This window comes from Antechinus flavipes, chromosome 1, assembly GCF_016432865.1.
Source record: "Antechinus flavipes isolate AdamAnt ecotype Samford, QLD, Australia chromosome 1, AdamAnt_v2, whole genome shotgun sequence".
NCBI lineage: Eukaryota > Metazoa > Chordata > Mammalia > Dasyuromorphia > Dasyuridae > Antechinus > Antechinus flavipes.
Genome location: NC_067398.1, coordinates 309928338 through 309953916, shown reverse-complemented (window position 1 = coordinate 309953916; position 25579 = coordinate 309928338). Strand labels below are relative to the sequence as shown.

The 25579-nt window shown below is 34.9% G+C and overlaps 1 protein-coding gene across 1 annotated transcript in view; it reads right to left on the bottom strand.

The window, feature by feature from the left end:
- Nucleotides 1-25579, bottom strand: part of USP31 (ubiquitin specific peptidase 31) — a 140651-nt gene that overhangs the window by 43678 nt on the left and 71394 nt on the right. Inside the window, exons 7-9 of the mRNA XM_051964828.1 lie at nt 19868-20048; nt 9067-9178; nt 8248-8342 (exon numbers count right to left, since the gene is read on the bottom strand). Of these exons, the coding sequence (XP_051820788.1) occupies nt 8248-8342; nt 9067-9178; nt 19868-20048 (388 nt within the window). The remainder of the gene's footprint in view (nt 1-8247; nt 8343-9066; nt 9179-19867; nt 20049-25579) is intronic.

Sequence of the window (25579 nt, the reverse complement as noted above, 5' to 3'; positions counted from 1 at the left end):
GGAAAGTTAGTGCCTTGTCCCAGGTAATATCTGTAAGTAAGGGTTAGTGGCAGAATTTGAATTCATGTCTTCTTACTCCAGAGACATTTACTATTCAACTATACTAAAATACCTGACATTCAAAAGATATTAGAAGCCAAGCTCTTGGTTACATACTACATAATAGTAGTGTTTTTAGCATAACCCTGTGCCAAGAAGGATTTCTAGAACTAAACTCAATAGATAGGAGACCAAGTAGAGTTGTGACAGAGAGGAAGGAAGAAGATTCTCCATAAAATAACAAAGAAATTCATTATGATAAAAGGAAATTTTGTAGGGAATAAACAGGCTATCAAAAACTTAGAGCTGGAGAACAGAATTTGCTTCATTTATTTTGTGCAAGACAAAGAGGCTCCTACAAGTGGTCATTAAGGAAATCCCCAGAAAGTCATTTTGTGAATAAAGATATACACACATAGGAGAAAGGCAAATCTGGTTGGCTTATTAGAGAACAAGATAGATTTTCAAAAATGTTTGAGTGAGGTAATCAGAAGCCAATTATATTCAAGAGTAAGCAAGGCAGACAGAAGAAGAAGAAAAGTTTTTTTTTTTTTTTTGAAGGAGAAGAAAAGTAATTGTAGCTAAGTTAATTTCTCCCTTTGTAACTTGGGTTCTCTAGTTCTGGTTCCTTATGCTTAAAATGAGGGGATTAGACTAGATGAATTCTGAAGTCTTTTCCCACTCAAAAGCTACGTTATATATGTTTGTTTCATTTTTTATGAACAAACTGTGTTTGAACATTAGCTATAACAAACGAAAGTCTGCCCCCAAATACTGCTTTTTCCTCATTTCCCAAAATAGAGAAAGACATCTCCTACACTTAATGATTTTTAACAAACTAATTTTGACATTTAAATTTATAAATCTAACTCTTCTAAAGTAAGTAACTGGATTTTGGACTCTGTGTATAATTTAAACAACAGATCATAACTAAAGGATAAATTTCTTTCTTTCAAACTATGTGACAATCAATTTGCAGTAAAATAACAAAAAAGAATAGTTGAAAGAGAACTTCTGAAAATCTACTTCCTATCAACTAAGAGAACAAAAAAGGAGCTATGCATAAGAGGAAAAAATGCATAGTTGTGAATTTAAAGATACACCTGCTACCACCTTAATATCTATATGAACTTTTTCCAATCACACCAAACTGTTCAATTTATTGCTCCTCAAATATGTCATGTGCATCCCCAATTTTATGCCTTCAGTCACTTCTTTCTCCTTTCACAAACCTCCACCTGATTAAAATAAATCCTACCCATCTCTCAAGGCCAGATATTATTAATAGCTAGCATTTATACAGTGCCTACTAAGTGTCAGGCATTGTGATAAGCTCAATACATACCCCCAAAAAATCTCATTTGTTCCTCCCAACAACACTGAGAAAGAGGTGTTACTATTACCTCCATTTTACAGTTAAGAAACAGAAGTCAAGTAATTTGCCCAATGTTACAAAACTAGTGAGTCAGGATTTGAACTCACATCTTCTTGAGTTCAAATTAAGTCTCCTCTCCCCTTCACTTTTTTCAGCCCTTCCTCCAATCACCTGGGAATTTTCTTGTAATTGCCTATCTATAAGATTACAGATACATCAATGTTAATGTATTAGCTGCACCGGATGAGGCAAAAAGACTTTAGTTGGTCACAGATGTCCTAACTTTATTCACAAGAAATAAGCACTGCAATGTGCTAGCTTATAGGCTCCAGTCCAGTGTTTCTTACCTAACCACGAGGTTGGCCTGTGTTTACAGTGATACATTACATAATCCTTCCAGCATAAAGGAAGAGAGTCAGATGGCATTACTTACAGAACTGAAAAATGGAATGTCCCTGGATTTTTGATTCCCCCAAATGAAAAGTGAAGAGATGAGGCTAAGTGATCTCTGGAGCCCATCTAGTTCTAAAAGTGTTCATCTATGAAGCTAAGTGGGAAGAAGATGCTGGGCTGGAAGTCAGGAAGCCATACCCCCATTGGTGTTCCTGTCTAAATGTTCCATCTTCCAACTTCTTCCACACAACCAGGTCAAATTAATCTTTCCAAACCATCATGCCCATTTTAACAGCTATTCAGAAACCTTCAGTGATACTTCCCTGCCTCCAGAATCAAATCCAAAATCTACAATCAGTAATTCAAGATTCTTTATTTCTTGACTTCTATTTAATCCATCTAATTTTACTATGTTTTCTGTTCCAGCAGAATCTACTCACTGTCCAGGAATTGGACATTGTAAATCTATCACTTCATGTTTATTCAGATTGTTTTTCCTAAATTGTCTTCTCCCTTCTTCCATTATTCAGTTCTTTAGACCCTTCAAGACCCAGCCTGTCTCCTATTTTCTGTAATTCATTCTTTTTTTAATCTTTTTTCCCCTGAGGCAATTGGGGTTAAGTGATTTGCCCAGGGTCGGCACAGCTAGGAAGTACTAAGTGTCTGAGGCCAAATTTGAACTCAGGTCTTCCTGACTTCAAGGGTGGTGCTCTATCCACTACGCCACTTAGCTGCCCCTATTTTTTTTTTTCCTTTTAGTTATTTGTTTATTTAATTGAGGGGGAGGGAATTTGTTTTTCAAAATTTTGAGTTACAAATTCTCTCCCTCCCTCCCATCCTTTCCCCACCCATGGAAAAGGTAATCAATATAATATCAATTTATATATGTGAAGTCAGAAAAACATTTCTGTATTAGCCATATTGCAAAACAAAACAAAAGCAAGAAAAATGAAAAAAAGTTTTTTAAAAAGTTTCAATTTATATTCAGAATTCATTAGTTCTCTCTCTAGAGCATCATTTTCCATCATGGATCTTTTGGAATTATCTTGGATTATACTGATCAAAGTAGCTAAAGTCATTCACAGTTGATCACTATTACAATACTGATTTCACAATGCATCAGTTTACATAGATCTTCCTAGGTTTTTCTGAAACCATCCTGTTTGTCATTTCTTATAACATATTACTATTTTATCACAAACTTATACCAACAACTTGGTCAGCCATTCTCCAAATGATGGGCATAAACTCAATTTACAATTTTTTGCTACCACAAAAAGAACTACTATAGATATTTTTGAACATATAGGCCTTTTTCTCTTTTCTTTGATCTCTTTGAGATACAGACCTAGTGTGGTATTGCTGGATTCAAAGATATAGTCTCTTGGGCAGAATTCAAAATTGGAAGAATAATTCACAACCCTACCAACAGTGTTATTACCACTGTTGTTATTAATAATAATAATTATATGGAAGAATCACATTTGCTCTGTTTGACCCCAAAACAGATATTAAAGCAATGGGTAAAAGTTGTTAAAAAAAAGAATATTTCAGTTCAATATGAGCAAAATTTCCCAAAACTTGTGTTGTACAAAAGTGGACTGGATACCCATCCCTAAAGGTCATAAAATAGAAATCAAATAGACCACTTGTCAGGGATCTTGTACAAAGGATTCCTGTTCACCAGGTGAGACTCGATCAGTACTGCAGGTTAATAGCCAAAGTTGGTAGGACAGAAATAGCCATACGGGCAGACCTGGAGAAGCCTTAAAATGTAAACCCTTTCCAAACAATTCTAATCTACTTGAATCTCTCCCTCCCTTTACCATTATTTTCTGTAGTACCCAAAAGAAATTTATTATATACTGCCTTTTAATGTCAACTGCCTTTTTACAAGTCTAGTCTCTCCATCTTAATCAGGAGTTTCTTAGGAGCATGTATTTATTATGTCAGACATTTCTTTGCATGTCCAACAACACTAAGGATAGTGACTTGGATGCAGAAGGGGAATGACATTTAGATTTTTTGAATCTAAAATTAAAAAAAAAAAACAAAACATTCCTAACAGATAAAATACTATTGTCATACTATAATGATCTACACAATACTTAAGCCCTAATCTGATAGCTATTTTCAGTCCAGTTTATAATATAGATTTTTCCCATCATATACTTCTTGATTTTTATAATGGACATTGACAGAAAAAAAAAATGAAGGTTAGACTATGTAAACTCACTTAAGCATTTAATAAATGTTTATTATATGCCAGCATTGTGTTAAGCTATGTAGATACAAAGAAAAGGCAAAAAACAGCTCCTGACCTCAAGAGCTCATAATCTAAAAAGGAAAACAACATATAAAGAATTATGTACAAACCTGATATATACATGGAAGGTAATCTAGAGGAAAAGGCATTAACAGTCAAAGATAGAAGGCCTTCTGCAGAATGATGACATGAACTAATTCTTTTTTATATAGCTTTTTATTGACAAAACATATGCATGGGTAATTTTTCAACACTGACCCTTGCAAAAACTTCTGCTCCAAATTTTCCCCTCCTTCCCCCCACTCCTCCCCTAGATGGCAGGTAGTTTCATACATGTTAAATATGTTAAAGTATGACATGAACTAATTCTTAAAAGAAGTGAGGAAAGCTAAAAAGAGCTTATATGAAGTAGAATATACATAGATATATGTCTGCATAGAAATAACAATTGAACCTATAAAAATTGATGGCTTTCCAAGTATTACAAGTCATAGAAGATAACTAACTACTGTTCTTAGATAAGGAATTAATGAAAAAAATGCAAAGGATGTTGGTTTAGCAGTACCAATTCTAAAATTATAAAGCAGCAGTCATCAAAACCATTTGATACTGGATAAGAAATAGAGTGGTGGATCAGTGGAACAGATTAGATACACATGACACAACAATCAAGGCCAGTATGTTATAACCCCCAAATTCTAGCTTCTGTTACAAGAACCCACTATTTGACAAAAATTGCTGAGAAAAACTGGAAAATAATGTCAGAAATTCAGACAGACCTACAGCTCACATCCCATACCAAAACAAGATCAAAATGGGTACATGATTTGGGCATAAAGGATAATGCCATAAACAAATTAGGAGAGCAAGGGGATAATTTACCGATCAGCTCTTTGGAGAAGGAAAGAATTTATGATCAAAGAAGAACTAGAGAACATTATGAAAGGTAAAATGGATAACTTTGATTAATGTAATCAAGTTTTTGCACAAACAAAACCAACAGAAACAAGATTAAAAGGGAAGTACAAAACTGAGGAAAAATTTTTATAGCTAGTATTTCTGATAAAAGTCTCATTTCTAAAATACATTAATAATTGTGTCAAATTTATAAGAATACAAATCATACCCCAGTTGATAAATGGTCAAAGGATGTGAACAAACAATTTTCAAATGATGAAATTAAAGCCACTTATAATTACATGAAAAAATGCTCTAAATCGCTATTGATTAGAAAAAGACAAATTAAAACGACTCTGAAGTATCATCTCACACTTCTCAGATTGGCTAAGATGACAGGAAAAGATAATGACAAATGTTGGAGAGGATGTGATAAAACTGGGACACTAATGCACTGCTGGTGGAATTGTGAAATGATCCAACCATTCTGGAGAACAATTCAGGCAATTATGCCCAAAAAGTTATAAAACTATTTACCCTTCCAGCCATTCTGGAGTGCGACTTGGAACTATGCTCAAAAAGTTATCAAACTGTGCATACCCTTTGATCCAGCAGTATTACTACTGGGCTTATAGCCTAAAGAGACTGTAAAGAAAGGAAAGGGACCTGTATGTGCAAGAATGTTTGTGGCAGCCTTCTTTGTAGTGCAGAACTGGAAACTGAGTGGATGCCCATCAATTGGAGAATGGCTGAATAAATTGTGGCATATGAATATTGTGGAATATTATTGTTCTGTAAGAAATAACCAGCAGGATGATTTCAGAAAGGCCTGGAGAGATTCACATGAACTGATGTTAAGTGAAATGAGCAGGACCAGGAAATCATTATATACTTCAACAACAATACTACAAGATGATCAATTCTGATAGACGTGGCCCTCTTCAACAATGAGATGAAACAAATCAGTTCCAATAGAACAGTAATGAATTGAACCAGCTATACCCAGAGAAAGAACTCAGGAAAATGAGCATGAATCACTACATAGAATTCTCAATCCTTCTATTTTTGTCCGCCTGCATTTTTTATTTCCTTCATAGGTTAATTGAACACTATTTCAAAGTCTGATTCTTCTTGTGCAGCAAAATAACTATATGGACAAGTATACATATATTGTATTTAACATATACTTTAACATATTTAACATGTATTGGTCTACCTGCCATCTGGGGGAGAGGGTGGGGGGAAGAGGGGAAAACTGGAACAAAAGGTTTTGCAACTGTCAATGCTGAAAAATTACCCATGCATATATCTTGTAAATAAAAAGCTATAATTAAAAAAAAAAAAAAAAAAAACCTTCGACCTAGCAGACCTTGGGTCTGTACCCCAAGGATACATAAAGGAGGGGAAAGGACTTACATATGCAAAAATGTTTATAGCAAGTCTTTTTATGGTAGCAAAGAATTGGAAATGGCTGAACAAGTTGTGGTATATGAAGGTAATGGATTATTATTACTGTTCTCTAAAAAATGAGGAACCAATTGATTATAGAAAGACCTTGAAAGATTTACACAAACTGATGCTATATGAAACCAGCAGAACCAGGAATGCATTGTACACAATAACAGCAAGAATATGCAATGATCAACTATGACAGACTTGGTTCTTCTCAATGGTTCAGTGATCCAAAGCAATCCCAATAAACACTGGACAGAAAATGTCATCTGCATCCAGAAAAAGAACTAAGGAAACAATGCAAATCAAAACGTTATGTTCACTTCTTTTTTCTGGGTTTTTTTTTTCTCTCTCTCATGGTTTTTTCCTTTTGCTCTGATTTTTCTCTCCCAATATGATTTATAAAGCAATGTATATTTTTTAAAAATAAATCACTACAGAAAAAAAAGTTTTATTTCAAAAATATAAGGAATTAAACTCATTCTGCCCCTTCCCGTATCTTATTCCATTGTATAAACACTGCCAGAAATTTTTCCCTCCTACTTTTTGTTTACCTCAGATCCAAAGACATAAGAGTAAGTAAAGAACAGAGTATTAGTTCTATTTCAGGGAGTAGCAGAATAAAACACACTTATGTCATCAAACTATATTTTTAGAAGGTGTAATTTTTAATTTATTCTTTTTTCCATTCCAGTACAGAACCCAAGTGTAGAAAAGTCAAGTAACAGTTTCATCAACAAGAACATAAAGTTGTCAGGGATTTATTTTTCTTCAAACTGTCTATATCTTTAGACATCAGGGCATTTTGTATAAAGTTAGGTCAGTGATTTGAATCTTTATAAAATTATTACATGAAATCAGTGTAGAGTGCTAGATCTGAAGTTAGTTCAATTTTTAGCTCTGCCATTTCACTATCTAAGCAAATCATTCATCATCTTAGTTTCCTCATCCTTAAAATTAGGAGGTAACTTATAAGTCCTTTTCCAAATGTTAAGAGAGATATTTAGAAATATCTTCAGGAAGAAACATAAAATTTCCCTGCTCATAAACCTTTATTCAGCTTTCAGGAATCTGCACAATCTAACTTCTTCCCAACTGACTACTTTTCCAGATTTCTTGCACACTACTCCCCTTCATTCATTCCATGCTCCAGTCTAACTGGTGTCAAGAAAACATGTCATTCCTATCTCTTATCTTCCATCAGGCCTTTGTAAATCTTGTCCTTCATGCACAGAATTTATTCATTCTTCATTTTTGCCTTAGAATACCCTACTACCCACAAAGTTAACCTTAAACATCTCCTCTTACATGAAACCTTAGCTGAGTGCCTCCCCAGGTCCTAGTGCCTCCCTTCAACCAATTACTTAATATGTTTACAAAAATGTATGTACACTTATTTGCATGCTATTTCCCTCATTTATACTAACATAAGCTCCTTGAGACCAGGATCTGTCATCTGCTTCTTTTTGTATCCCCAGCACTTAAACAGTACCTTGCATACAGAAGGCACCTAATAAATGATATATTAATAAATATTTCAATAATAATCAATAAATAATTCAAGCTCTAAATCTACAATTAATAGATAAGTTATTATTATGGTTATTTACCAAAATATAAAGCATAAAACAGCCATGAAATTGACAGAAAAATGTCAGATGACTCATTCTTATTCCAGAAATGTGCTGTGTAAGCTAAGAAAACTTCAATTTCTGTATGGAGCTAGAGAACCTATTCCTAATGAGGAATGTCTAGAAGATATTCCATGTATAAAGACATGGTAAAAGTTCACTCTGGAATGAGGTCAGAAAAGAGGTGATTTTACCTTTCCACAGTTGGGTGGCACAAGGGTTGCTCTTCTTGTGGTAGCAGGTATGTTATTCCCACAACACTGACAACACGCAAACTAAATGGACACACCTATTTAGAACATAAGAGTTAAGTTAGTTAGAATACCTAGCACAATATATTCCTGCAAAAATTTAATCTAATCAAATTTACAGAACAGATAAAAATTCATTTTATCAAGGAATCACAAAGTGAGTGAATTCCTCTTAAGTACTTTAAGGACAATCCAACTTACTAAAAATCACCTATTTTAAATATACATTCATTTGCTAAAATCCAATTAATATCATTTAAATAAGGCAAGTATTTTTGTACATTATTTTATACTCATTGATATTTGTGTAGGTTTTCTTTTTTAAGAGTAAGAGATAAGTTGTTATTGTTGAGTTGTTTGTTTTGAAGCAAAAAGCTACTGATGCTTAAAGACAGGGTAAGATATAAAAGTTCTACCAGGATTTCGCCAAGTTTTCTAAGTGTTGATTAATAGCTCATGTGATTACAGTATTTTAAGATTCACAAAATACTTTTAATTGGGAAAGTGTTTTAATAAAATGTCTGGCAAATCAAAGGAAATCTTTTAATAGCCAATTCCTTTAGTAGGAAAGAAACAACCCAGGAAGGCCTGAAAATCTGAACAAATTCAATCTAGCTAACTTACATTTCATTCAGTCTTCTTTACACTAGATTCTGGTTTCCTGTCCTCATGATAAAGAATTTGTCATTTTAAAATCACTTTTGTTAACTCCATTTCTTTATCAAATATACAAAGATATGGAAACATGAATGTTTTACTCACCTGGATGCAAACTGTGGGCCTCAAAAAATACTGCATCTTCTCCAAAATCTCCTTCTGCAAGAGATCCCATGCTATTGTCTTCTCTAAGTGTAGCACAAAAGGTTGACCAAATCTAAAGAAAATAAAATGTTTGTAAAAGCCTTATTACTTACTACTGTATTCCTACCATGAGTAAGTAACTGACTTTTGAATTTCTTCATATGTAAAGTGAGCATATGTAAACTACCATATAACTCACAAAGTTATTGAAAGGAAAACATTATATAAAATGTTATATAAATGAGATGCTATTATTTTGTCAGGGCTGGGTAATTATTTGGAATCAGGATTGTACTGTCTTTAGGAAAGATCTTAAATCTGAAATGAAACTAGAAAATTCAGCATATATTACAACACTACTTGCTTCACAGCTTCAGTGACATGAGAACAGTAGAAAAAAAAGAAGTACCAACTTATAGGCCAGAGTAATATTTTGGAACTGACAGGCAAAGTAGAAATAGGATCAGGAAAGAAAGAACAGGACCATAAGTATTCCTTGTTAAGCAGGCGGACAGACAAGAAGATTGAATGCCAGAAGTAAAGGAGACTAGAAGAATCAACTAGGTACAGTGAAATTAGGAAGACAAAATGTCAGTTTTGGGGAAACAGCGAAAGCAGAGTCCAAGTTCTAGGGAAGCAGAATGAATTAAAAACAACATGTTAAAACAAGCTCATTGAATTTAGAGTAAATACTATTTCCTCTATATTATATTACTTGCTGGATATGACATTCCCTAAGCCCCAAATGTCAATAATAACTACATGCTTACAGGTGAATTCTCTAAGAATTAAAGTCATCAGAAAGTCAAAACACCTCTAATTCCATAGGAAAGGTGAATTCCTTCCTTCTAAAGGGTTCTAGCTGACCAGGATAGCTCCAGTTTAGTACAAAGGCTTAATATGGGATCAGTGAACTTTTTTCAAAAAGAAAAAAAATTTATACTATTTCAATATAAGTGGTTTCCTTTGTAATCCTATATATTTTATTTTATGCATTTAAAAACATTATTATGAGAAGGGATCCATCTATGAAAAACACACAAAAAAAGTTTAAGACTCCCTGGTCTAGAAGTTTATAGGAGTAGGTGTGTTCCAAAGGCTGTATCATATTCAAGCTCCAAGTAAAAAGGACCTTCCAAGATCTCCTCTAAGACCAGGATATTCTAAAATTAATAATCCAGTAACATAGAAGAAGGAGGTTATGAAATAACAACCTGGGAAGAGTTTGTCCCAGAAAGGATTGAGAAGCGATAAAAGGGAACACCCAGTAGATCTTGAATAAGTTAAGATAAAAGTTCTCAAACCCACAGTCTAGTTGACAATACAGCTATCTGAAGTTTCCCAAGAAAGAATGCTGTTTGTTCAGACAACTATGCAATCAAATTAACAAGTCTGATAAAAAGAAACAAAAATTTCCATAACTATAGTACAAATAGAAGAGTACCATAAATTTTTTTTTAATAGTTCACTTTACTTTTGAGGCTGCTGAAGTAAGAAGAAAGAGCTAAAAATTAATAAGAAAACAATCTAATAAATAATATCTCGGTTTTATCTAGATCATGTTAGAAGAGAGATGATGAATCTAATGATGCTTAAAGAATAATCAGATCTTGTCCCTCCCTAAGTTAAAATAGGTTTTTGGTCTTTTCAGCTGCTAGTTCAAATACTCTATCAGCTGTTGTTGTTTGCTTTTTGTTCTTGAAGAAGACTATGACCTTCAGGAGGTGATGGCATGACATGCAAATGAATTGGACTGGACATGCAAGGTCAGCTGCCTCATTTTCCCTTCCAGGGCCATCTGGGTCCAATGGCCAGATATATATCAAGATGACTGGAGATGTTGGCCTTTCTAAATTAAGGTCCTCAACAAACCTGTTTTACTGAGGCCATACCCATTCAATGATTCAGGATGGGTAGCAACTGAGGTAAAGAATCTCTTCTAAATTGAATGTAAATAGCAATGCAGTTAGACCCTGTGGATTCTCACCGAATAACCAAAGCTTTTTTCCACGGCTTCTGTAGAACTCTCCTGGCTCAATGAAGATTCTATCTCCTTTTCTGGATCACAAGAGCATAGATTCATTGCCTGAATGGACCTAATTTAGAGGTCAGCATTTTGCAGATGAGGAACTGAACGCCCACAGGCACAAAGGTTCCAAATAGGAAAGTCAGGATTCAAACCCAGGGCTATGACTACAAACTGACCCTTCTCTTCATAACAGTACAGTGGCATTTAATTTTACAATATCTGCTTAGATAATGTGGGGTGAGTGAGAGTGAAAAGTCAAGAACAATACCAGAAGCTAGTGGTACCCCTTACAGTAATAAGAAGCTGGGATGAAGGCAGGGTTTGAGAGGAGAGTTCATGGTTTTTCTTTTGATCATGTTGAGCTTGACGCCTGTGGAACATATCTGTTCAAGATGTCTTAAGAGGCATTTGGTGATATGTGACTGAAAGTCCACAGAGAAATTAGAGATGGATATGTAGCATTCCATAGGAAAAATAATTTATTTCATGAGAGATGATAAGATTACCAGGTGAAATATTATAGAAACAAAAGAGGAGAGAGGGTCTAGAACAAAGCTTCAAGGGACACTCACTCTTAGTGTTTAAAAGATGAAGAATCACCAAAAGAGACTGAAAACTGCTTAGAATAGTAGGAGGACCAGGAAAAAATTAATTCTACAAAAATTCAAAGAAGAGCCTGCAAAATGACTTGGTAATTTACTATAATGCTGATGAGAAATTAAGAAATATGAGGATTGGGGAAAGAACTTTAGTTTGGGCAAGTGAAAGATCTTTAATCATTTTGGAGAGAGCAGTTTCATTTAAATGATGCATAGAGAAACCAGACTGCAATGGAAAGGAAAGGAAGTGAAATCAATGAAAATAGTTTTGTTTTGTTTTTTTCAAGGAATATAACCATAAAAAGAAGAAGAGCTTGCAGGGATAGTCAAATGAGGGATTCTTAAGGAACAACCAGATGAGAGCATGCTTCAGGAAGCAGAGTTGGAGCTAGCAGATAGGGAGAGACTGAAGATAAGAGACTCAGGCATAATAGTAAGGACAGTTTCCTAGAGAAGTTAAAAGGAATAGGACCAGAGTTAGCCTGGCAAGGAGAAGGATTAGGCATGGGGAAATGGGTAATGAGTGGGGGAAAATGCATGAATGGTATAAGATGAGGAAAAGGGGAGAAAAAAGAGCTCTTGACAGATAAGTCTCAGAGCTTTCAGTGAAGAATGAAAGAAGGTTCATAGCTGAAATAAAAGGTAGGGTAGAATGGGGTGGAAAGTTTGAGAAGAAATAAGAAGCTACCTTTAAGAATGGAAGAGTGAATTGGTTAGGAGAAATAAAATAATATAATGAGAGCCCAGCTGAGAATAGATAAAAAAATAAAGAAAATCCCAAGACCATGTTTAATATAGACATTGTAATGGCCATAATAAACATGGTCTTGGGATTTTCTTTGTTTCTATTCAGCATCAAATAAGTAGGAACAACAGAGGTAAATGGGGAGGAGAAGCATAATCTAGGTTTGTAATTTGGCAGGGAAGCACTTAAAGATTTGAGGGGAAAGTGGTATAGAGTTGAGTTGGTTCAACCAGTCTATCATGTATAGTTAACTGACTACTCCAATTCATGAACAGCACAGATCCTTGAGAGGCTTGGTATGACATATGCAAATAATAGCTGATATAAAGGATAAGAAATAAAGGATAAGTTCATAGACCATCAGAGTGGGAAGAAATATTTTTATTATGTAATACATTCCCCTCATTCTACAAATTAGAGCACAGAAGTTGGCACAAAAGTCAGGCAAAGGTTATCTCACTGGATAACCCATTATTATGTATTGATTTTTTTCACATTCAATTCAAACAAAATTTCTGAAATATTTATGTACAAGACTAAGTATGGATGGAGAGGGGATATAAGAAGGAGGACGACAAGGACTTCCAGCCAAGATGGCGGAGAGGAGGCACACAGCTGTGTAAGCTCCGCGTTTTCCCTCACTATCCATTCCATTACAAGCCTCTGAATTAATGCTTGACTGAAAAAAAAACCCCACAAATAGTTACCAAGAGAAGCCATCCTTGAGATTCGCCAAGAAAGGTCTGTTTTTGCATGAGGGCGGGGACGGTTTTAGATCGGGCGCAGGCTGAGGACAGGCAGCTGAGAGCACAGCAAGCAGTTCACAGCCGGGTGGGGTGTGATCACAGCCATCTCTGCCGGGGGAGGGGAGAAGGGAAAGGGGTGAAGAATACAACCCCAAACAGCTGGAGTCTCTCGGGACCTGGCCACCCCTCCCCCACAGTGTCTCAGCACACTCTCGGAGTCTCAGAGCGCAGGCGCAGCACAGTCGGGCTAGTGCCTCACTACTGCCCCCCGCAGTCTGTAGAGGAAGCTCGGTAACACACCCAGCCCCTCCCCACAAAAAAGCAGACTCCATTTAGGGGTTTTTTCTCTTTTTTTTCTTTTTGCTAGTTTGTCTTTGATTCTTCTCTGACAAAATGAGCAAAAAACTGAAGAGGACTTTAACCCTTGACAGCTTCTATACAGATAGAGAGCAGACTCCAAATCCTGAGGAGACTAAAAACAGACAGTCCCCAGGTGAATCCCCAAAGGAGGAGATCATCTGTTCCTCAGCACAGATGAACCTCACAGAAGAAATTAAAAAGGCTCTCACAAGGGAGCTATAAGAAAAATGGGAAAAGGAGAGGGAGGCTTGGCAAAAGAGTCTGGAGAAGTCATCCCACTCATTTAAAGACAGAGTGGATAAAGAAATAAAATCCTTGAAAAATAGGATTAGTGAACTGGAAACAGAAAATACTCTCTAAAAAACAAAATTGGCGAAATAGAAAAAAATTCCATAGAACAAAAAAACTCAATGGGACAATTAGAAAAAGATTTTTAAAAAGTGAGTGAAGAAAATACTTCACTGAAAATCAGAATTGAACAATTGGAATTGAATGACTCGAGGAGACAAGAAGAATCAGTCAAGCAAATCCAAAAAAATCAAACAATGGAAAAGAATGTGAAATACCTTCTGGGGAAGACAACAGACCTGGAAAACAGATCCAGGAGAGACAATCTGAGAATCATTGGACTCCCAGAAAAGTACGATGAAAAAAAGAGCCTGGACACTATTTTCCAGGAAATTATCAAAGAGAACTGCCCAGGAGTCATAGAAACAGAGGGTAAAATACAAACTGAAAGAATTCATCGATCACCTACTGAAAGGGATCCTAAAACCAAAACACCAAGGAATATAGTGGCCAAATGCCAGAACCCTCAGACGAAGGAAAAAATACTGCAAGCAGCTAGAAAAACCCAATTCAAGTATCGAGGAGCCACAATAAGGATCACCCAGGATCTAGCAGCATCCACATTAAAAGATCGAAGGGCCTGGAATATGATATTCCGAAAGGCTAAGGAACTTGGTATGCAACCAAAAATAACTTACCCAGCTAGAATGAGCATCTTTTTTCAGGGAAGAAGATGGACATTCAACGAAGTAAGCGAATTTCACCTATTTTTGATGAAAAAGCCAGAACTTAACAAAAAGTTTGATCTACAAATATAGAACTCAAGAGAAATCTAAAAAGGTAAAGATTAATCTTGGGAACTATATTTCTGATATAAAGATGTATAAAGAATACATGTATACCTTGTTCTAGAAACTAGATGTGGATAGGGCATTGTACCAGAAAAAGGGTAAAGTGGGGGTACTACATCTCATGAAGAGGCAAAGGAAACCTATCATATCTGAGAGAAAGAATGGAGGGGGATGAATATAGTGGGTACCTTACTGCCTTCAGAATTGGCTTTAAGAGAAAAATTTTAGACATATTCAATTTATGGTGAAACTTCTCCCACCTCATTGAAAAGTGAGAAGGGAAAAGTGAAAAGGGAAGGAATAAGCTAAGTGGAAAGGAATATGGAAACTGGGAGGGAAAGGGGTAAGATAGGGGGAGGGATACTAAAAAGGGAGGGCTGTGAGAAGCAAATGATGCTCACAAGCTTAATACTGGGAAGGGGGGGAAGGGAGATAAAAGGGAGAAAAGCATAAACAGGGGTTAACAAGATGGCAAGTAATACAGAATTGGTCATTTTAACCATAAATGTGAACGGGGTAAACTCCCTCATAAAGAGGAAGCGGTTAGCAGAATGGATTAAAAGCCAGAATCCTACAATATGTTGTTTACAGGAAACACACCTGAAGCGGGGAGATACATGCAGGTTAAAGGTAAAAGGTTGGAGCAAAATCTACTATGCTTCAGGTGAAGTCAAAAGAGCAGGGGTAGCCATCCTGATCTCAGATCAACCTAAAGCAAAAATTGATCTAATTAAAAGAGATAAGGAAGGGCACTATATCTTGCTAAAGGGTAGCATGGATAATGAAGCAATATCAATATTAAACATATATGCGCCAAGTGGTGTAGCATCTAATTTCTTAAAAGAGAAATTAAGAGAGCTGCAAGAAGAAACAGACAGCAAAACTATAATAGTGGGAGATCTCAACCTTGCACTCTCAGAATTAGATAAATCAAACCACAAAATAAATAAGAAAGAAGTCAAAGAGGTAAATAAAATACTAGAAAAATTAGATATGATAGGTCTCTGGAGAAAATGTAATGGAGACAGAAAGGAGTACACTTTCTTTTCAGCTGTTCATGGAACCTATACAAAAATTGACCATATATTAGGACATAAAAACCTCAAACTCAAATGCAGTAAGGCAGAAATAGTAAATGCATCCTTTTCAGACCATGATGCAATGAAAATTACATTCAACAAAAAGCCAGGGGAAAGTAGACCAAAAAATAATTGGAAACTAAATAATCTTATACTAAAGAATGATTGGGTGAAACAGCAAATCATAGACATAATTAATAACTTCACCCAAGAAAACGATAATAATGAGATATCATACCAAAATGTATGGGATGCAGCCAAAGCAGTAATAAGAGGAAATTTCATATCTCTAGAGGCCTATTTGCATAAAATAGAGAAAGAGAAGGTCAATGAATTGGGCTTGCAACTAAAAATGCTAGAAAAGGAACAAATTAAAAACCCCCAGTCAAACACTAAACTTGAAATTCTAAAAATAAAAGGAGAGATCAATAAAATTGAAAGTAAAAAAACTATTGAATTAATAAAACTAAGAGTTGGTTCTATGAAAAAAACCAACAAAATAGACAAACCCTTAGTAAATCTAATTAAAAAAAGGAAAGAGGAAAATCAAATTGTTAGTCTTAAAAATGAAAAGGGAGAACGCGCCACTAACGAAGAGGAAATTAAAACAATAATTAGGAGTTACTTTGCCCAACTTTATGCCAATAAATTTGACAACTTAAATGAAATAGAAGAATACCTCCAAAAATATAGCTTGCCCAAACTAACAGAGGAAGAAGTAAATATTCTAAACAGTCCCATCTCAGAAAAAGAAATAGAACAAACTATCAACCAACTCCCTAAGAAAAAATCCCCAGGACCAGATGGATTTACATGTGAATTCTACCAAACATTTAAAGAACAATTAACTCCAATGCTAAATAAACTATTTGAAAAAATAGGGATTGAAGGAGTCCTACCAAACTCTTTTTATGACACAGACATGGTACTGATACCTAAACCAGGTAGGTTGAAAACAGAGAAAGAAAATTATAGACTAATCTCCCTAATGAATATTGATGCTAAAATCTTAAATAAAATATTAGCAAAAAGATTATAGAAAATCATCCCCAGGATAATACACTATGACCAAGTAGGATTTATACCAGGAATGCAGAGCTGATTCAATATTAGGAAAACTATTAACATAATTGACTATATCAATAACCAAACAAACAAAAACCATATGATCATCTCAATAGATGCAGAAAAAGCATTTGATAAAATTCAACATCCATTCCTAATAAAAACACTTGAGAGCATAGGAATAAATGGATTTTTCCTTAAAATAGTCAGGAGCATATATTTAAAACCATCAGTAAGCATCATATGCAATGGGGAAAAACTGGAACCTTTCCCAGTAAGATCTGGAGTGAAGCAAGGTTGCCCACTATCACCATTATTATTCAATATCATATTAGAAACACTAGCCTCGGCAATAAGAGTCGAGAAAGATATTAAAGGAATTAGAGTAGGCAATGAGGAAACCAAACTATCACTCTTTGCAGATGATATGATGGTATACCTAGAAAACCCCAGAGATTCTACTAAAAAGCTATTAGAAATAATTCATAATTTCAGCAAAGTAGCTGGATACAAAATAAATCCCCATAAATCCTCAGCATTTTTATACATCACAAACAAAATCCAACAGCAAGAGATACAAAGAGAAATTCCATTCAGAATAGCTGTTGATAGCATAAAATATTTGGGAATCTATCTACCAAAGGAAAGTCAGGAATTATATGAGTAAAATTACAAAAAAGTTTCCACACAAATAAAGTCAGACTTAAATAATTGGAAAAATATTAAGTGCTCTTGGATAGGCCGAGCGAATATAATAAAGATGACAATACTCCCTAAACTAATCTATTTATTTAGTGCTATACCAATCAGACTTCCAAGAAAATATTTTAATGATCTAGAAAAAATAACAACAAAATTCATATGGAACAATAAAAAGTCGAGAATCTCAAGGGAATTAATGAAAAAAAAATCAAATGAAGATGGCCTAGCTGTACCTGATCTAAAACTATATTATAAAGCAGCAGTCACCAAAACTATTTGGTATTGGCTAAGAAATAGATTAGTTGGAAAAGGTTAGGTTCTCAAGACAGAATAGTCAACTATAGCAATCTAGTGTTTGACAAACTCAAAGATCCTAACTTTTGGGATAAGAATTCATTATTTGATAAAAACTGCTGGGATAACTGGAAACTAGTATGGCAGAAATTAGGCATGGACCCACACTTAACACCATATACCAAGATAAGATCAAAATGGGTCCATGACCTAGGCATAAAGAATGAGATTATAAATAAATTAGAGGAACATAGGATAGTTTATCTCTCAGACTTGTGGAGGAGAAAGAAATTTGTGACCAAAAATGAACTAGAGACCATTACTGACCACAAAATAGAAAATTTTGATTATATCAAATTAAAAAGTCTTTGTACAAACAAAACTAATGCAAACAAGATTAGAAGGGAAACAACAAACTGGGAAAACATCTTCACAGTTAAAGGTTCTGATAAAGGCCTCATTTCCAAAATATATAGAGAACTGACTCAAATTTATAAGAAATCAAGCCATTCTCCAATTGATAAATGGTCAAAGGATATGAACAGACAATTTTCAGATGATGAAATTGAAACTATTACCACTTATATGAAAGAGTGTTCCAAATCATTATTGATCAGAGAAATGCAAATTAAGACAACTCTGAGATACCATTACACACCTGTCAGATTGGCTAAGATGACAGGAAAAAATAATGATGAATGTTGGAGGGGATGCGGGAAAACTGGGACACTGATGCATTGTTGGTGGAGTTGTGAACGAATCCAACCATTCTGGAGAGCAATCTGGAATTATGCCCAAAAAGTTATCAAATTGTGCATACCCTTTGATCTAGCAGTGTTTCTATTGGGCTTGTATCCCAAAGAAATACTAAAGAAGGGAAAGGGACCTGTATGTGCCAAAATGTTTGTGGCAGCCCTGTTTGTAGTGGCTAGAAACTGGAAATTGAATGGATGCCCATCAATTGGAGAATGGCTGGGTAAATTGTGATATATGAATGTTATGGAATATTATTGTTCTGTAAGAAATGACCAGCAGGATGAATACAGAGAGGCTTGGAGAGACTTACATGAACTGATGCTAAGTGAAATGAGAGAACCAGGAAATCATTATACACTTCGACAAGGATATTGTATGAGGATGTATTCTGATGGAAGTGGATTTTTTTGACAAAGAGACTTAACTCAGTTTCAATTGATAAATGATGGACAGAAGCAGCTACACCCAAAGAAAGAACACTGGGAAACGAATGTGAACTATTTGCATTTTTGTTTTTCTTCCCGGGTTATTTTTACCTTCTGAATCCAATTCTCCCTGTGCAACAAGAGAACTGTTCAGTTCTGCAAACATATATTGTATCTAGGATATACTGCAACATATCTAACATATATAGGACTGCTTGCCATCTAGGGGAGGGAGTAGAGGGAGAGAGGGGAAAAATCAGAACAGAAGCAAGTGCAAGGGATAATGTTATAAAAAAAATTACCCTAGCATGGATTCTGTCAATATAAAGTTATTATAAAACAAAATAAAATATTAAAAAAAAAAGAAGAAGGAGGAGGAGGAGGACGACACAATCTTTGCCCTTATGGAGTTTACAACCTAGAAGAAGAAACAAGATATGTACACAAATAATTATAATATAAACTAAATATGGTAAGTGCCTTAAGACAGAGGAATGTTATGGGAATTCACAATAGAATAATTACAAGCAGAACAAGGATCAACATTCACAATAAAGTATTCCTATGCAAAAAAACAAAAAGCAAAATTCTAGTTGATCTGTTGAGGTTGGAATTCTATATCTCTATATGACATACATGTAAACATAAATTCTATCATACTAGTTTTCAAAATAGATTATATTGTGACACATATAGTAAGCAATCTTTATCTCTCCAGTGCCTTGTTAGATGAAAGAGTACTTGAACTAAAAAGTCTTAAAAAAAAAAAAAACAAACCAAACTTTAAATCTGAGCAACTCATTAAGAAATAGACCTGTTTTACCTTTTCCCCTGTTGTCCAGTGCACGCTCTATTACACACAAGCAGAACAATCTTGTCACTTCCTGTTCTTGTAGAGGGCAGCTCTGGCTTCCCTTGTTTTGTGGCTGTCTGTGCATGAGAAGATATTCTGTGGTGGTCACTGCCAAACTTCAAGTTGTTCAGATTGTTGTTTAGATGCATTCCTAAAGTAGAATAAGAAGAGATCACTTTTCTCTCACTTCAGCATTCTTTTTATTCAAGCCATGACTTAGGAATGTTGCCTAATAGTAGAATCAAAGGCCACTGTTGCAACATATTTTTTAAAAATGTTATTCTTCAATTTGGAACTATGCTCAAAGGGCTATGAAACTATACATACGCTTTGATTTACTAAAACCACTACTATATCCCCAAAAGACCAAAGAATAGGGGAAAGGATCTATATGTACAAAAATATTATTACAGCTCTTTTTTGGTGACAAACTAGAAATTAAAAGGATGCCCATCAATTGGGGAATGACTAAACAAGACTGTAATATAAGATTGTGATGGAACATTATTGTACTATAAGAAATGACAAACAGGATAGTTTCAGAAAAACCTGGTTAAGTCTTATATGAATTAATACAAAAGTGAGCAGAACCAGAGAATATTGTATGTAATAACAGTAATATTGTAACAATGATCAACTGGAAAAGACTTAAGTACTCCAATCAAGACAATAATCCAAGATAATTCCAAAGGACCCATTGATGCTATTCACTTTCAGAGAGAAAACTGATGAACTCTACAGACTAAAACATAATTTTTTTCACTTTCTTTATTTTTCTTGGTATATTGTGTGTTTTCTTTTGCAATATGGCTAATATGAAAATATATTTTACGTGACTTCATGTGTATACTCAATATCATATTGCTTGTCTTAAACAAGGGGTAGGGAAGAGCAGGAGAAATGGAGAAAATGTGGAACTTAAAAATTTTTACAGTAAATGTTAAAAAATTTTCAAATGTAACTGGAAAATAGATAACAAAATAAATAAAAATACATTTTTAAAAAGGAAAGAAAAACAGAATCTTAGCGTTGTAATGAACTTCAGAAGTTATCCTGGCCCATACTTACTCAACTATAGTTTGATCTATACCTCTTTTCTTCCTCTCCAACAAGCAACCATCAAATATCTGCTTTAAAACCTCAAATAATATAGTACTAATTACCTCTCCTTTTACTTTTGGAGATCTCTAATTGTTAAGTTTTCTTTATACTGATTCAAAATGTATATTTTACAATTTGCTTTCATTGTATCAAATTCTGCCATTTTTTGATCTGAATTTTGATCTGGACTTTGAAGATTTGATTTGAATTTTCACTTTTGTTAACTTTAGGTATTTCTTGGAAAGTTTACACATTCCCTGGGAAGTTTAAATTTCTTCCCCAAAATGGGGGGGAAAATCAACTTCAGCCTCTCTCAAAATCCCCTTATAAAAGGAAAATGCCAAACTAAAAATGATGACTTATAAAACCATAAATAAAAAAGAATTAAAATATGACAACAAATAATTGGAGGACATTATCTCTACAATAGCAATACTTTTCCCTCCTTCAAGTATAAAAGATAAGAATCAGTAGAAACACGGCTATCCAAGACAAAATAAATATCACTTTTTTTTTAAAGTCTGTAAAATTTAGTAGTGCCACCCAAAGAAATTTTGGTTTACCTAAAAACAGTACTTGTGAGACAGAGAACCTCATAGCAATCTGGAATAAACTGCAAGGCACTAAGAATTATCTGAATGAAATCAGTGTGACAGAGCAAAGGAATTCTGACTTTGAGTAAGGACACTTCCATTGAAATTCTCACACAAAACCTTGCTTTCTATATCACCTTAGCAAGTTAGGCCTCTCTGAGCATCAGCTTCCTCATTCAAAAAATAGGCATATCTGATGCAGAGTAAAGTAAGCAAAGCCAAGATAACAAAATTCACAATAACTATCATGAAGTTAATTGACAGTGGAACAAAACAATTGAAAGTAAATGTTGCAGAATTACAAAGAAGAGCTATAAGAAGACAACTTCTTCCCACCTATATCTTCTCTACCACATCCCCCACCAAAATCTTTGCTTTGCTTTGTAAGGAGGTACAAGGAGGTAAAAAATTATTTTATTTATGTTCCAACATTTTCAATGTATTGATCATTTTTGCTGACTTTTTTCTTTTCTTCTTTTTCTTTTTTTTTCTTTAAAGAATATTTATTGTCAACAGATGATAAATCTCCAGGAGGAGTGGGAGAAGAATACTAGGAAAAATTTCAGTGATGTAACAAAATATCTCAATAAAATTTAAGTTTTAATGTGGGTATGATAATATTTATACTACCTACCTACCTGACAAAGTTTTTGTAGAGCAAGTGCTCTATGGGTAAGTTTCTATTACCCTTTTCTTTCAGTATCATACAGGAGGGTAGATCAAGCTAATGGGAAAGAAGGAATTTGGTATAGAATGGTAAGCAAAGTAAAAATGGGGAAACAACAGAAAAGCACAGAATGGAGTCCTTAAAAACTAGAAAATACTTCAGAAACCACTGAGGAATACATTAAACACAAAAGAGCAAGATTTTGATTAATTATATTGTATTCAAATCACTCTGTACCTACTATGGGCCCAGAAGCTATTTCGTGCCTTGATTTCCCAAAACAGAATTTTGCCAGAAAGTTTACCCAGAAAAAGCCATTTCAGGATACTATAGTCCCCAAATTTCTTGGAAAAAAGAAAGAAAAATTATAAAGACAGTGTAGCAAACACTTTTATTAAAGAAAAGCTGATGATTAGTTCTGTAACATGGATTACAGATATGTGGGTGGTAGGGTGGCTGACCTAGTTTCTAGTATTATAACTTTGTTGCCTTGAATTTTTAGCCAAGTAATGGATTTTCTGGGTAGCTTAGTTTAATTACAGTAATTTGACATAATTTATTTATGGTCTGTAACTTAGGACAAAGATCTAAAAGCTATCACTTGAAACTCAAGCCAATTTTTCTTAATCTCTTCAGAGCCCCTAAGCTAAGTTTGGCATAATGGGATAGAAGTTAAAGTTAAAGAGATAGTTCTTCACATCTTCTATCTCTGTTAGCATAACTTTGTTCAAAACACCCTAAATTGGACTGATTGGATGAAGTTTTCTCAAGTTTATGAGACTAGGCCTAAGTCACATGATCCCTATACCCAGTTGAACCTTGAGTTTCAGGAAGTCACATGATCCCTATTCCCAGCCTTGAACCCTGGGATACAGAAAGTTAGTGAAGTTACAGGAAGTGACATAATCCACAGGAAGCAAACAACATTGGTGACCCTTGGTCAAAAATGGTTCTGTCCTTTTAATCTATCCAATGAAAAGACTCGGATCTTTTGCTTTTAAATCCTGGACAAGGCAGAAGCTGGCCAGGTTCCAGGAGCACATGGCGAAGTTGGGATGGCTCCCAGGTGCATCTGGGTCTCTCCCTGCAGGGATTAAAGAAATGCTTTCTCTTTGTACCTGAAAATGTCTCTGATAAGTTAATGTGGGTCTTGCACCCAGTCCACACAACCCTAAAAAACAGGCTGATAATGTTAGATACTTCCTTTTCTTTCTAATATCACATTGACTTCCTAATGACACCTTTCTACCCTAATAAAAAATTCTATCTTATAACAAATAAGTTCAATTAAAAAAAAATCAATATATTGGTCACATATAAAAATACATATCATTTCACATCTCTGCATACCATCTTTTTCTGAAGAAGCATCTACAAATAACTTTTCAGGTGCCCCATCTCAGCCCAGAAGTAGCCCAAAATTCTTGAAAGTTATAATAAAAGAATATAAACTCTGATGAGGTCTATCATACTGGAAAGACTTTGGGGTATAATTTTCAGCAATAGATAATATCTGCTTTCCAAAAACTAAGTATGAGACTCTAGAAGAGTATGCAGGCCATTCGGAAGAAAAAAAAATCAAAGTGATGGCTTAACTTTGCTCACGGCAGGACCAAATTTAGATAGTATTAAAATGACCTTAGAACTCTTTGGGTAGAGGAACAACTACAGTTTTAAAACTCTGGATGATGAGAGAGGAGTGTGACTGCCAACTCTCTAAGTCCTGCTATGATCTAGGAAAATTAAATTTAATCAATTTTTTTTTTCCCTTTAGGCTATCTTGCACCAATACTCTCAGAAATTTCTGAAATTTCAGCATATGCTGAAACTAAGACCAATGGAACTGAACTGGGTTTGTTGGTATCTAGGTGCGAGGAAAAGAGTGAGGGCCAGGAGAAATGTAATGTTGCTCCACCCTAATCATTAGATTACAAGGTCCCTCTGAGTACCCCACTTTGCCCCCATAGACTATAATCCTATCCTACTAATCCCTCTCTGAAGGCAGATGGCAGATTTAGATCAGATAACATATAGGGCCTTCCCAACGCTTAACTAAAACAGAGTAGGAAGGTAAGATGATATCTTATTGCTATCAAGAATGCCACAGCTATAAATATCCACACTTTTCTGCTTCCCAGCTGTTTATCACTGCTGATCAACACAATTCTTTTAGATATTTTCTCTTCCCTCAATTTTCTTTAAACATCTCTTTTCTGATTCTCTGCCTATCGGAATAGATGCTATCACTAATTCCCATAACAAATTATAAGAATCCCACAATGAGTTCTCTAAAGTTCTCTTATCCATAGGCAAACATGGATTCAGTTTTCTTCTCTTTACAAATGACTTCCAGATGTACCCAACTTTGGGTTCTCTCCTGAACTCCAGTCTCAAATCACCAACCATTTATTGGATATATCCAAATGGAAACCCTATTGGCATTCAAAATGTAACATTATTTTCCCCTACTAAATCACTGCCTCTTCAAATTTACCTACCTCTCTTGAAGGCAAACCATACTTCCAATCACACACACCTTTCCAACTCAATAGAAGGTTCTAGCTCCTTGCCTTTACCCACCAGGAGATAGTACTCATTCACCACAGCAGAAAGAAAATAGTCATTTTCTACTCTTTTTCTCTTTAACCTGTTGTAAAGCAATCAATGTCCATGTCCATGATTATACTTAACTTCCACAATCTCTTAAATAGCTGTCAATTCCTCTCTACTCATATGGTCACAATCCTCATTTGGGATCACGTCTAAAACTGGACTATTGTAATAAGAACCCAGTAATTGGACTTCTCACACACATGCTCCTTATTTTATTGCATCCTCCACACAAATGTCAAAATAATCTCCCCTGTGATCATCTGATCACATCACTATCATGCTTGAAAAGCCTCCATGGCTCCCTCTTGCCTCTCAAGATAAATTATAAACTGCCCAGCTTGATATGTAATACCCTTCAAAATCTGGCTCCAGTCTACCTTCTCACACTCATATCACATTACTGCACTCTACACGGTTTACATTCTAGCCAAAGTTATCTAGACTTGGAATGTTAGCTCTTTGCCTTGCGGGAATAATAAATAAGATATGCCCATGCCTAGAATGCAACTTTTCCTTTCCCTTCACCTTCAAAGAAGTCCTGGATTCCTTCAAGGCTCATCACATATGCTAGTTTCTACAAGAAGACTTTTTTGAACCTCATAGCTATTAGTGTTCTCACTTCAAACAATCATGTCTTTGTATCCTCAGCACTAACTGCAACATAATGCACAAGATAACCTTTTAATAAATTCATGCTAGATTGGAAGC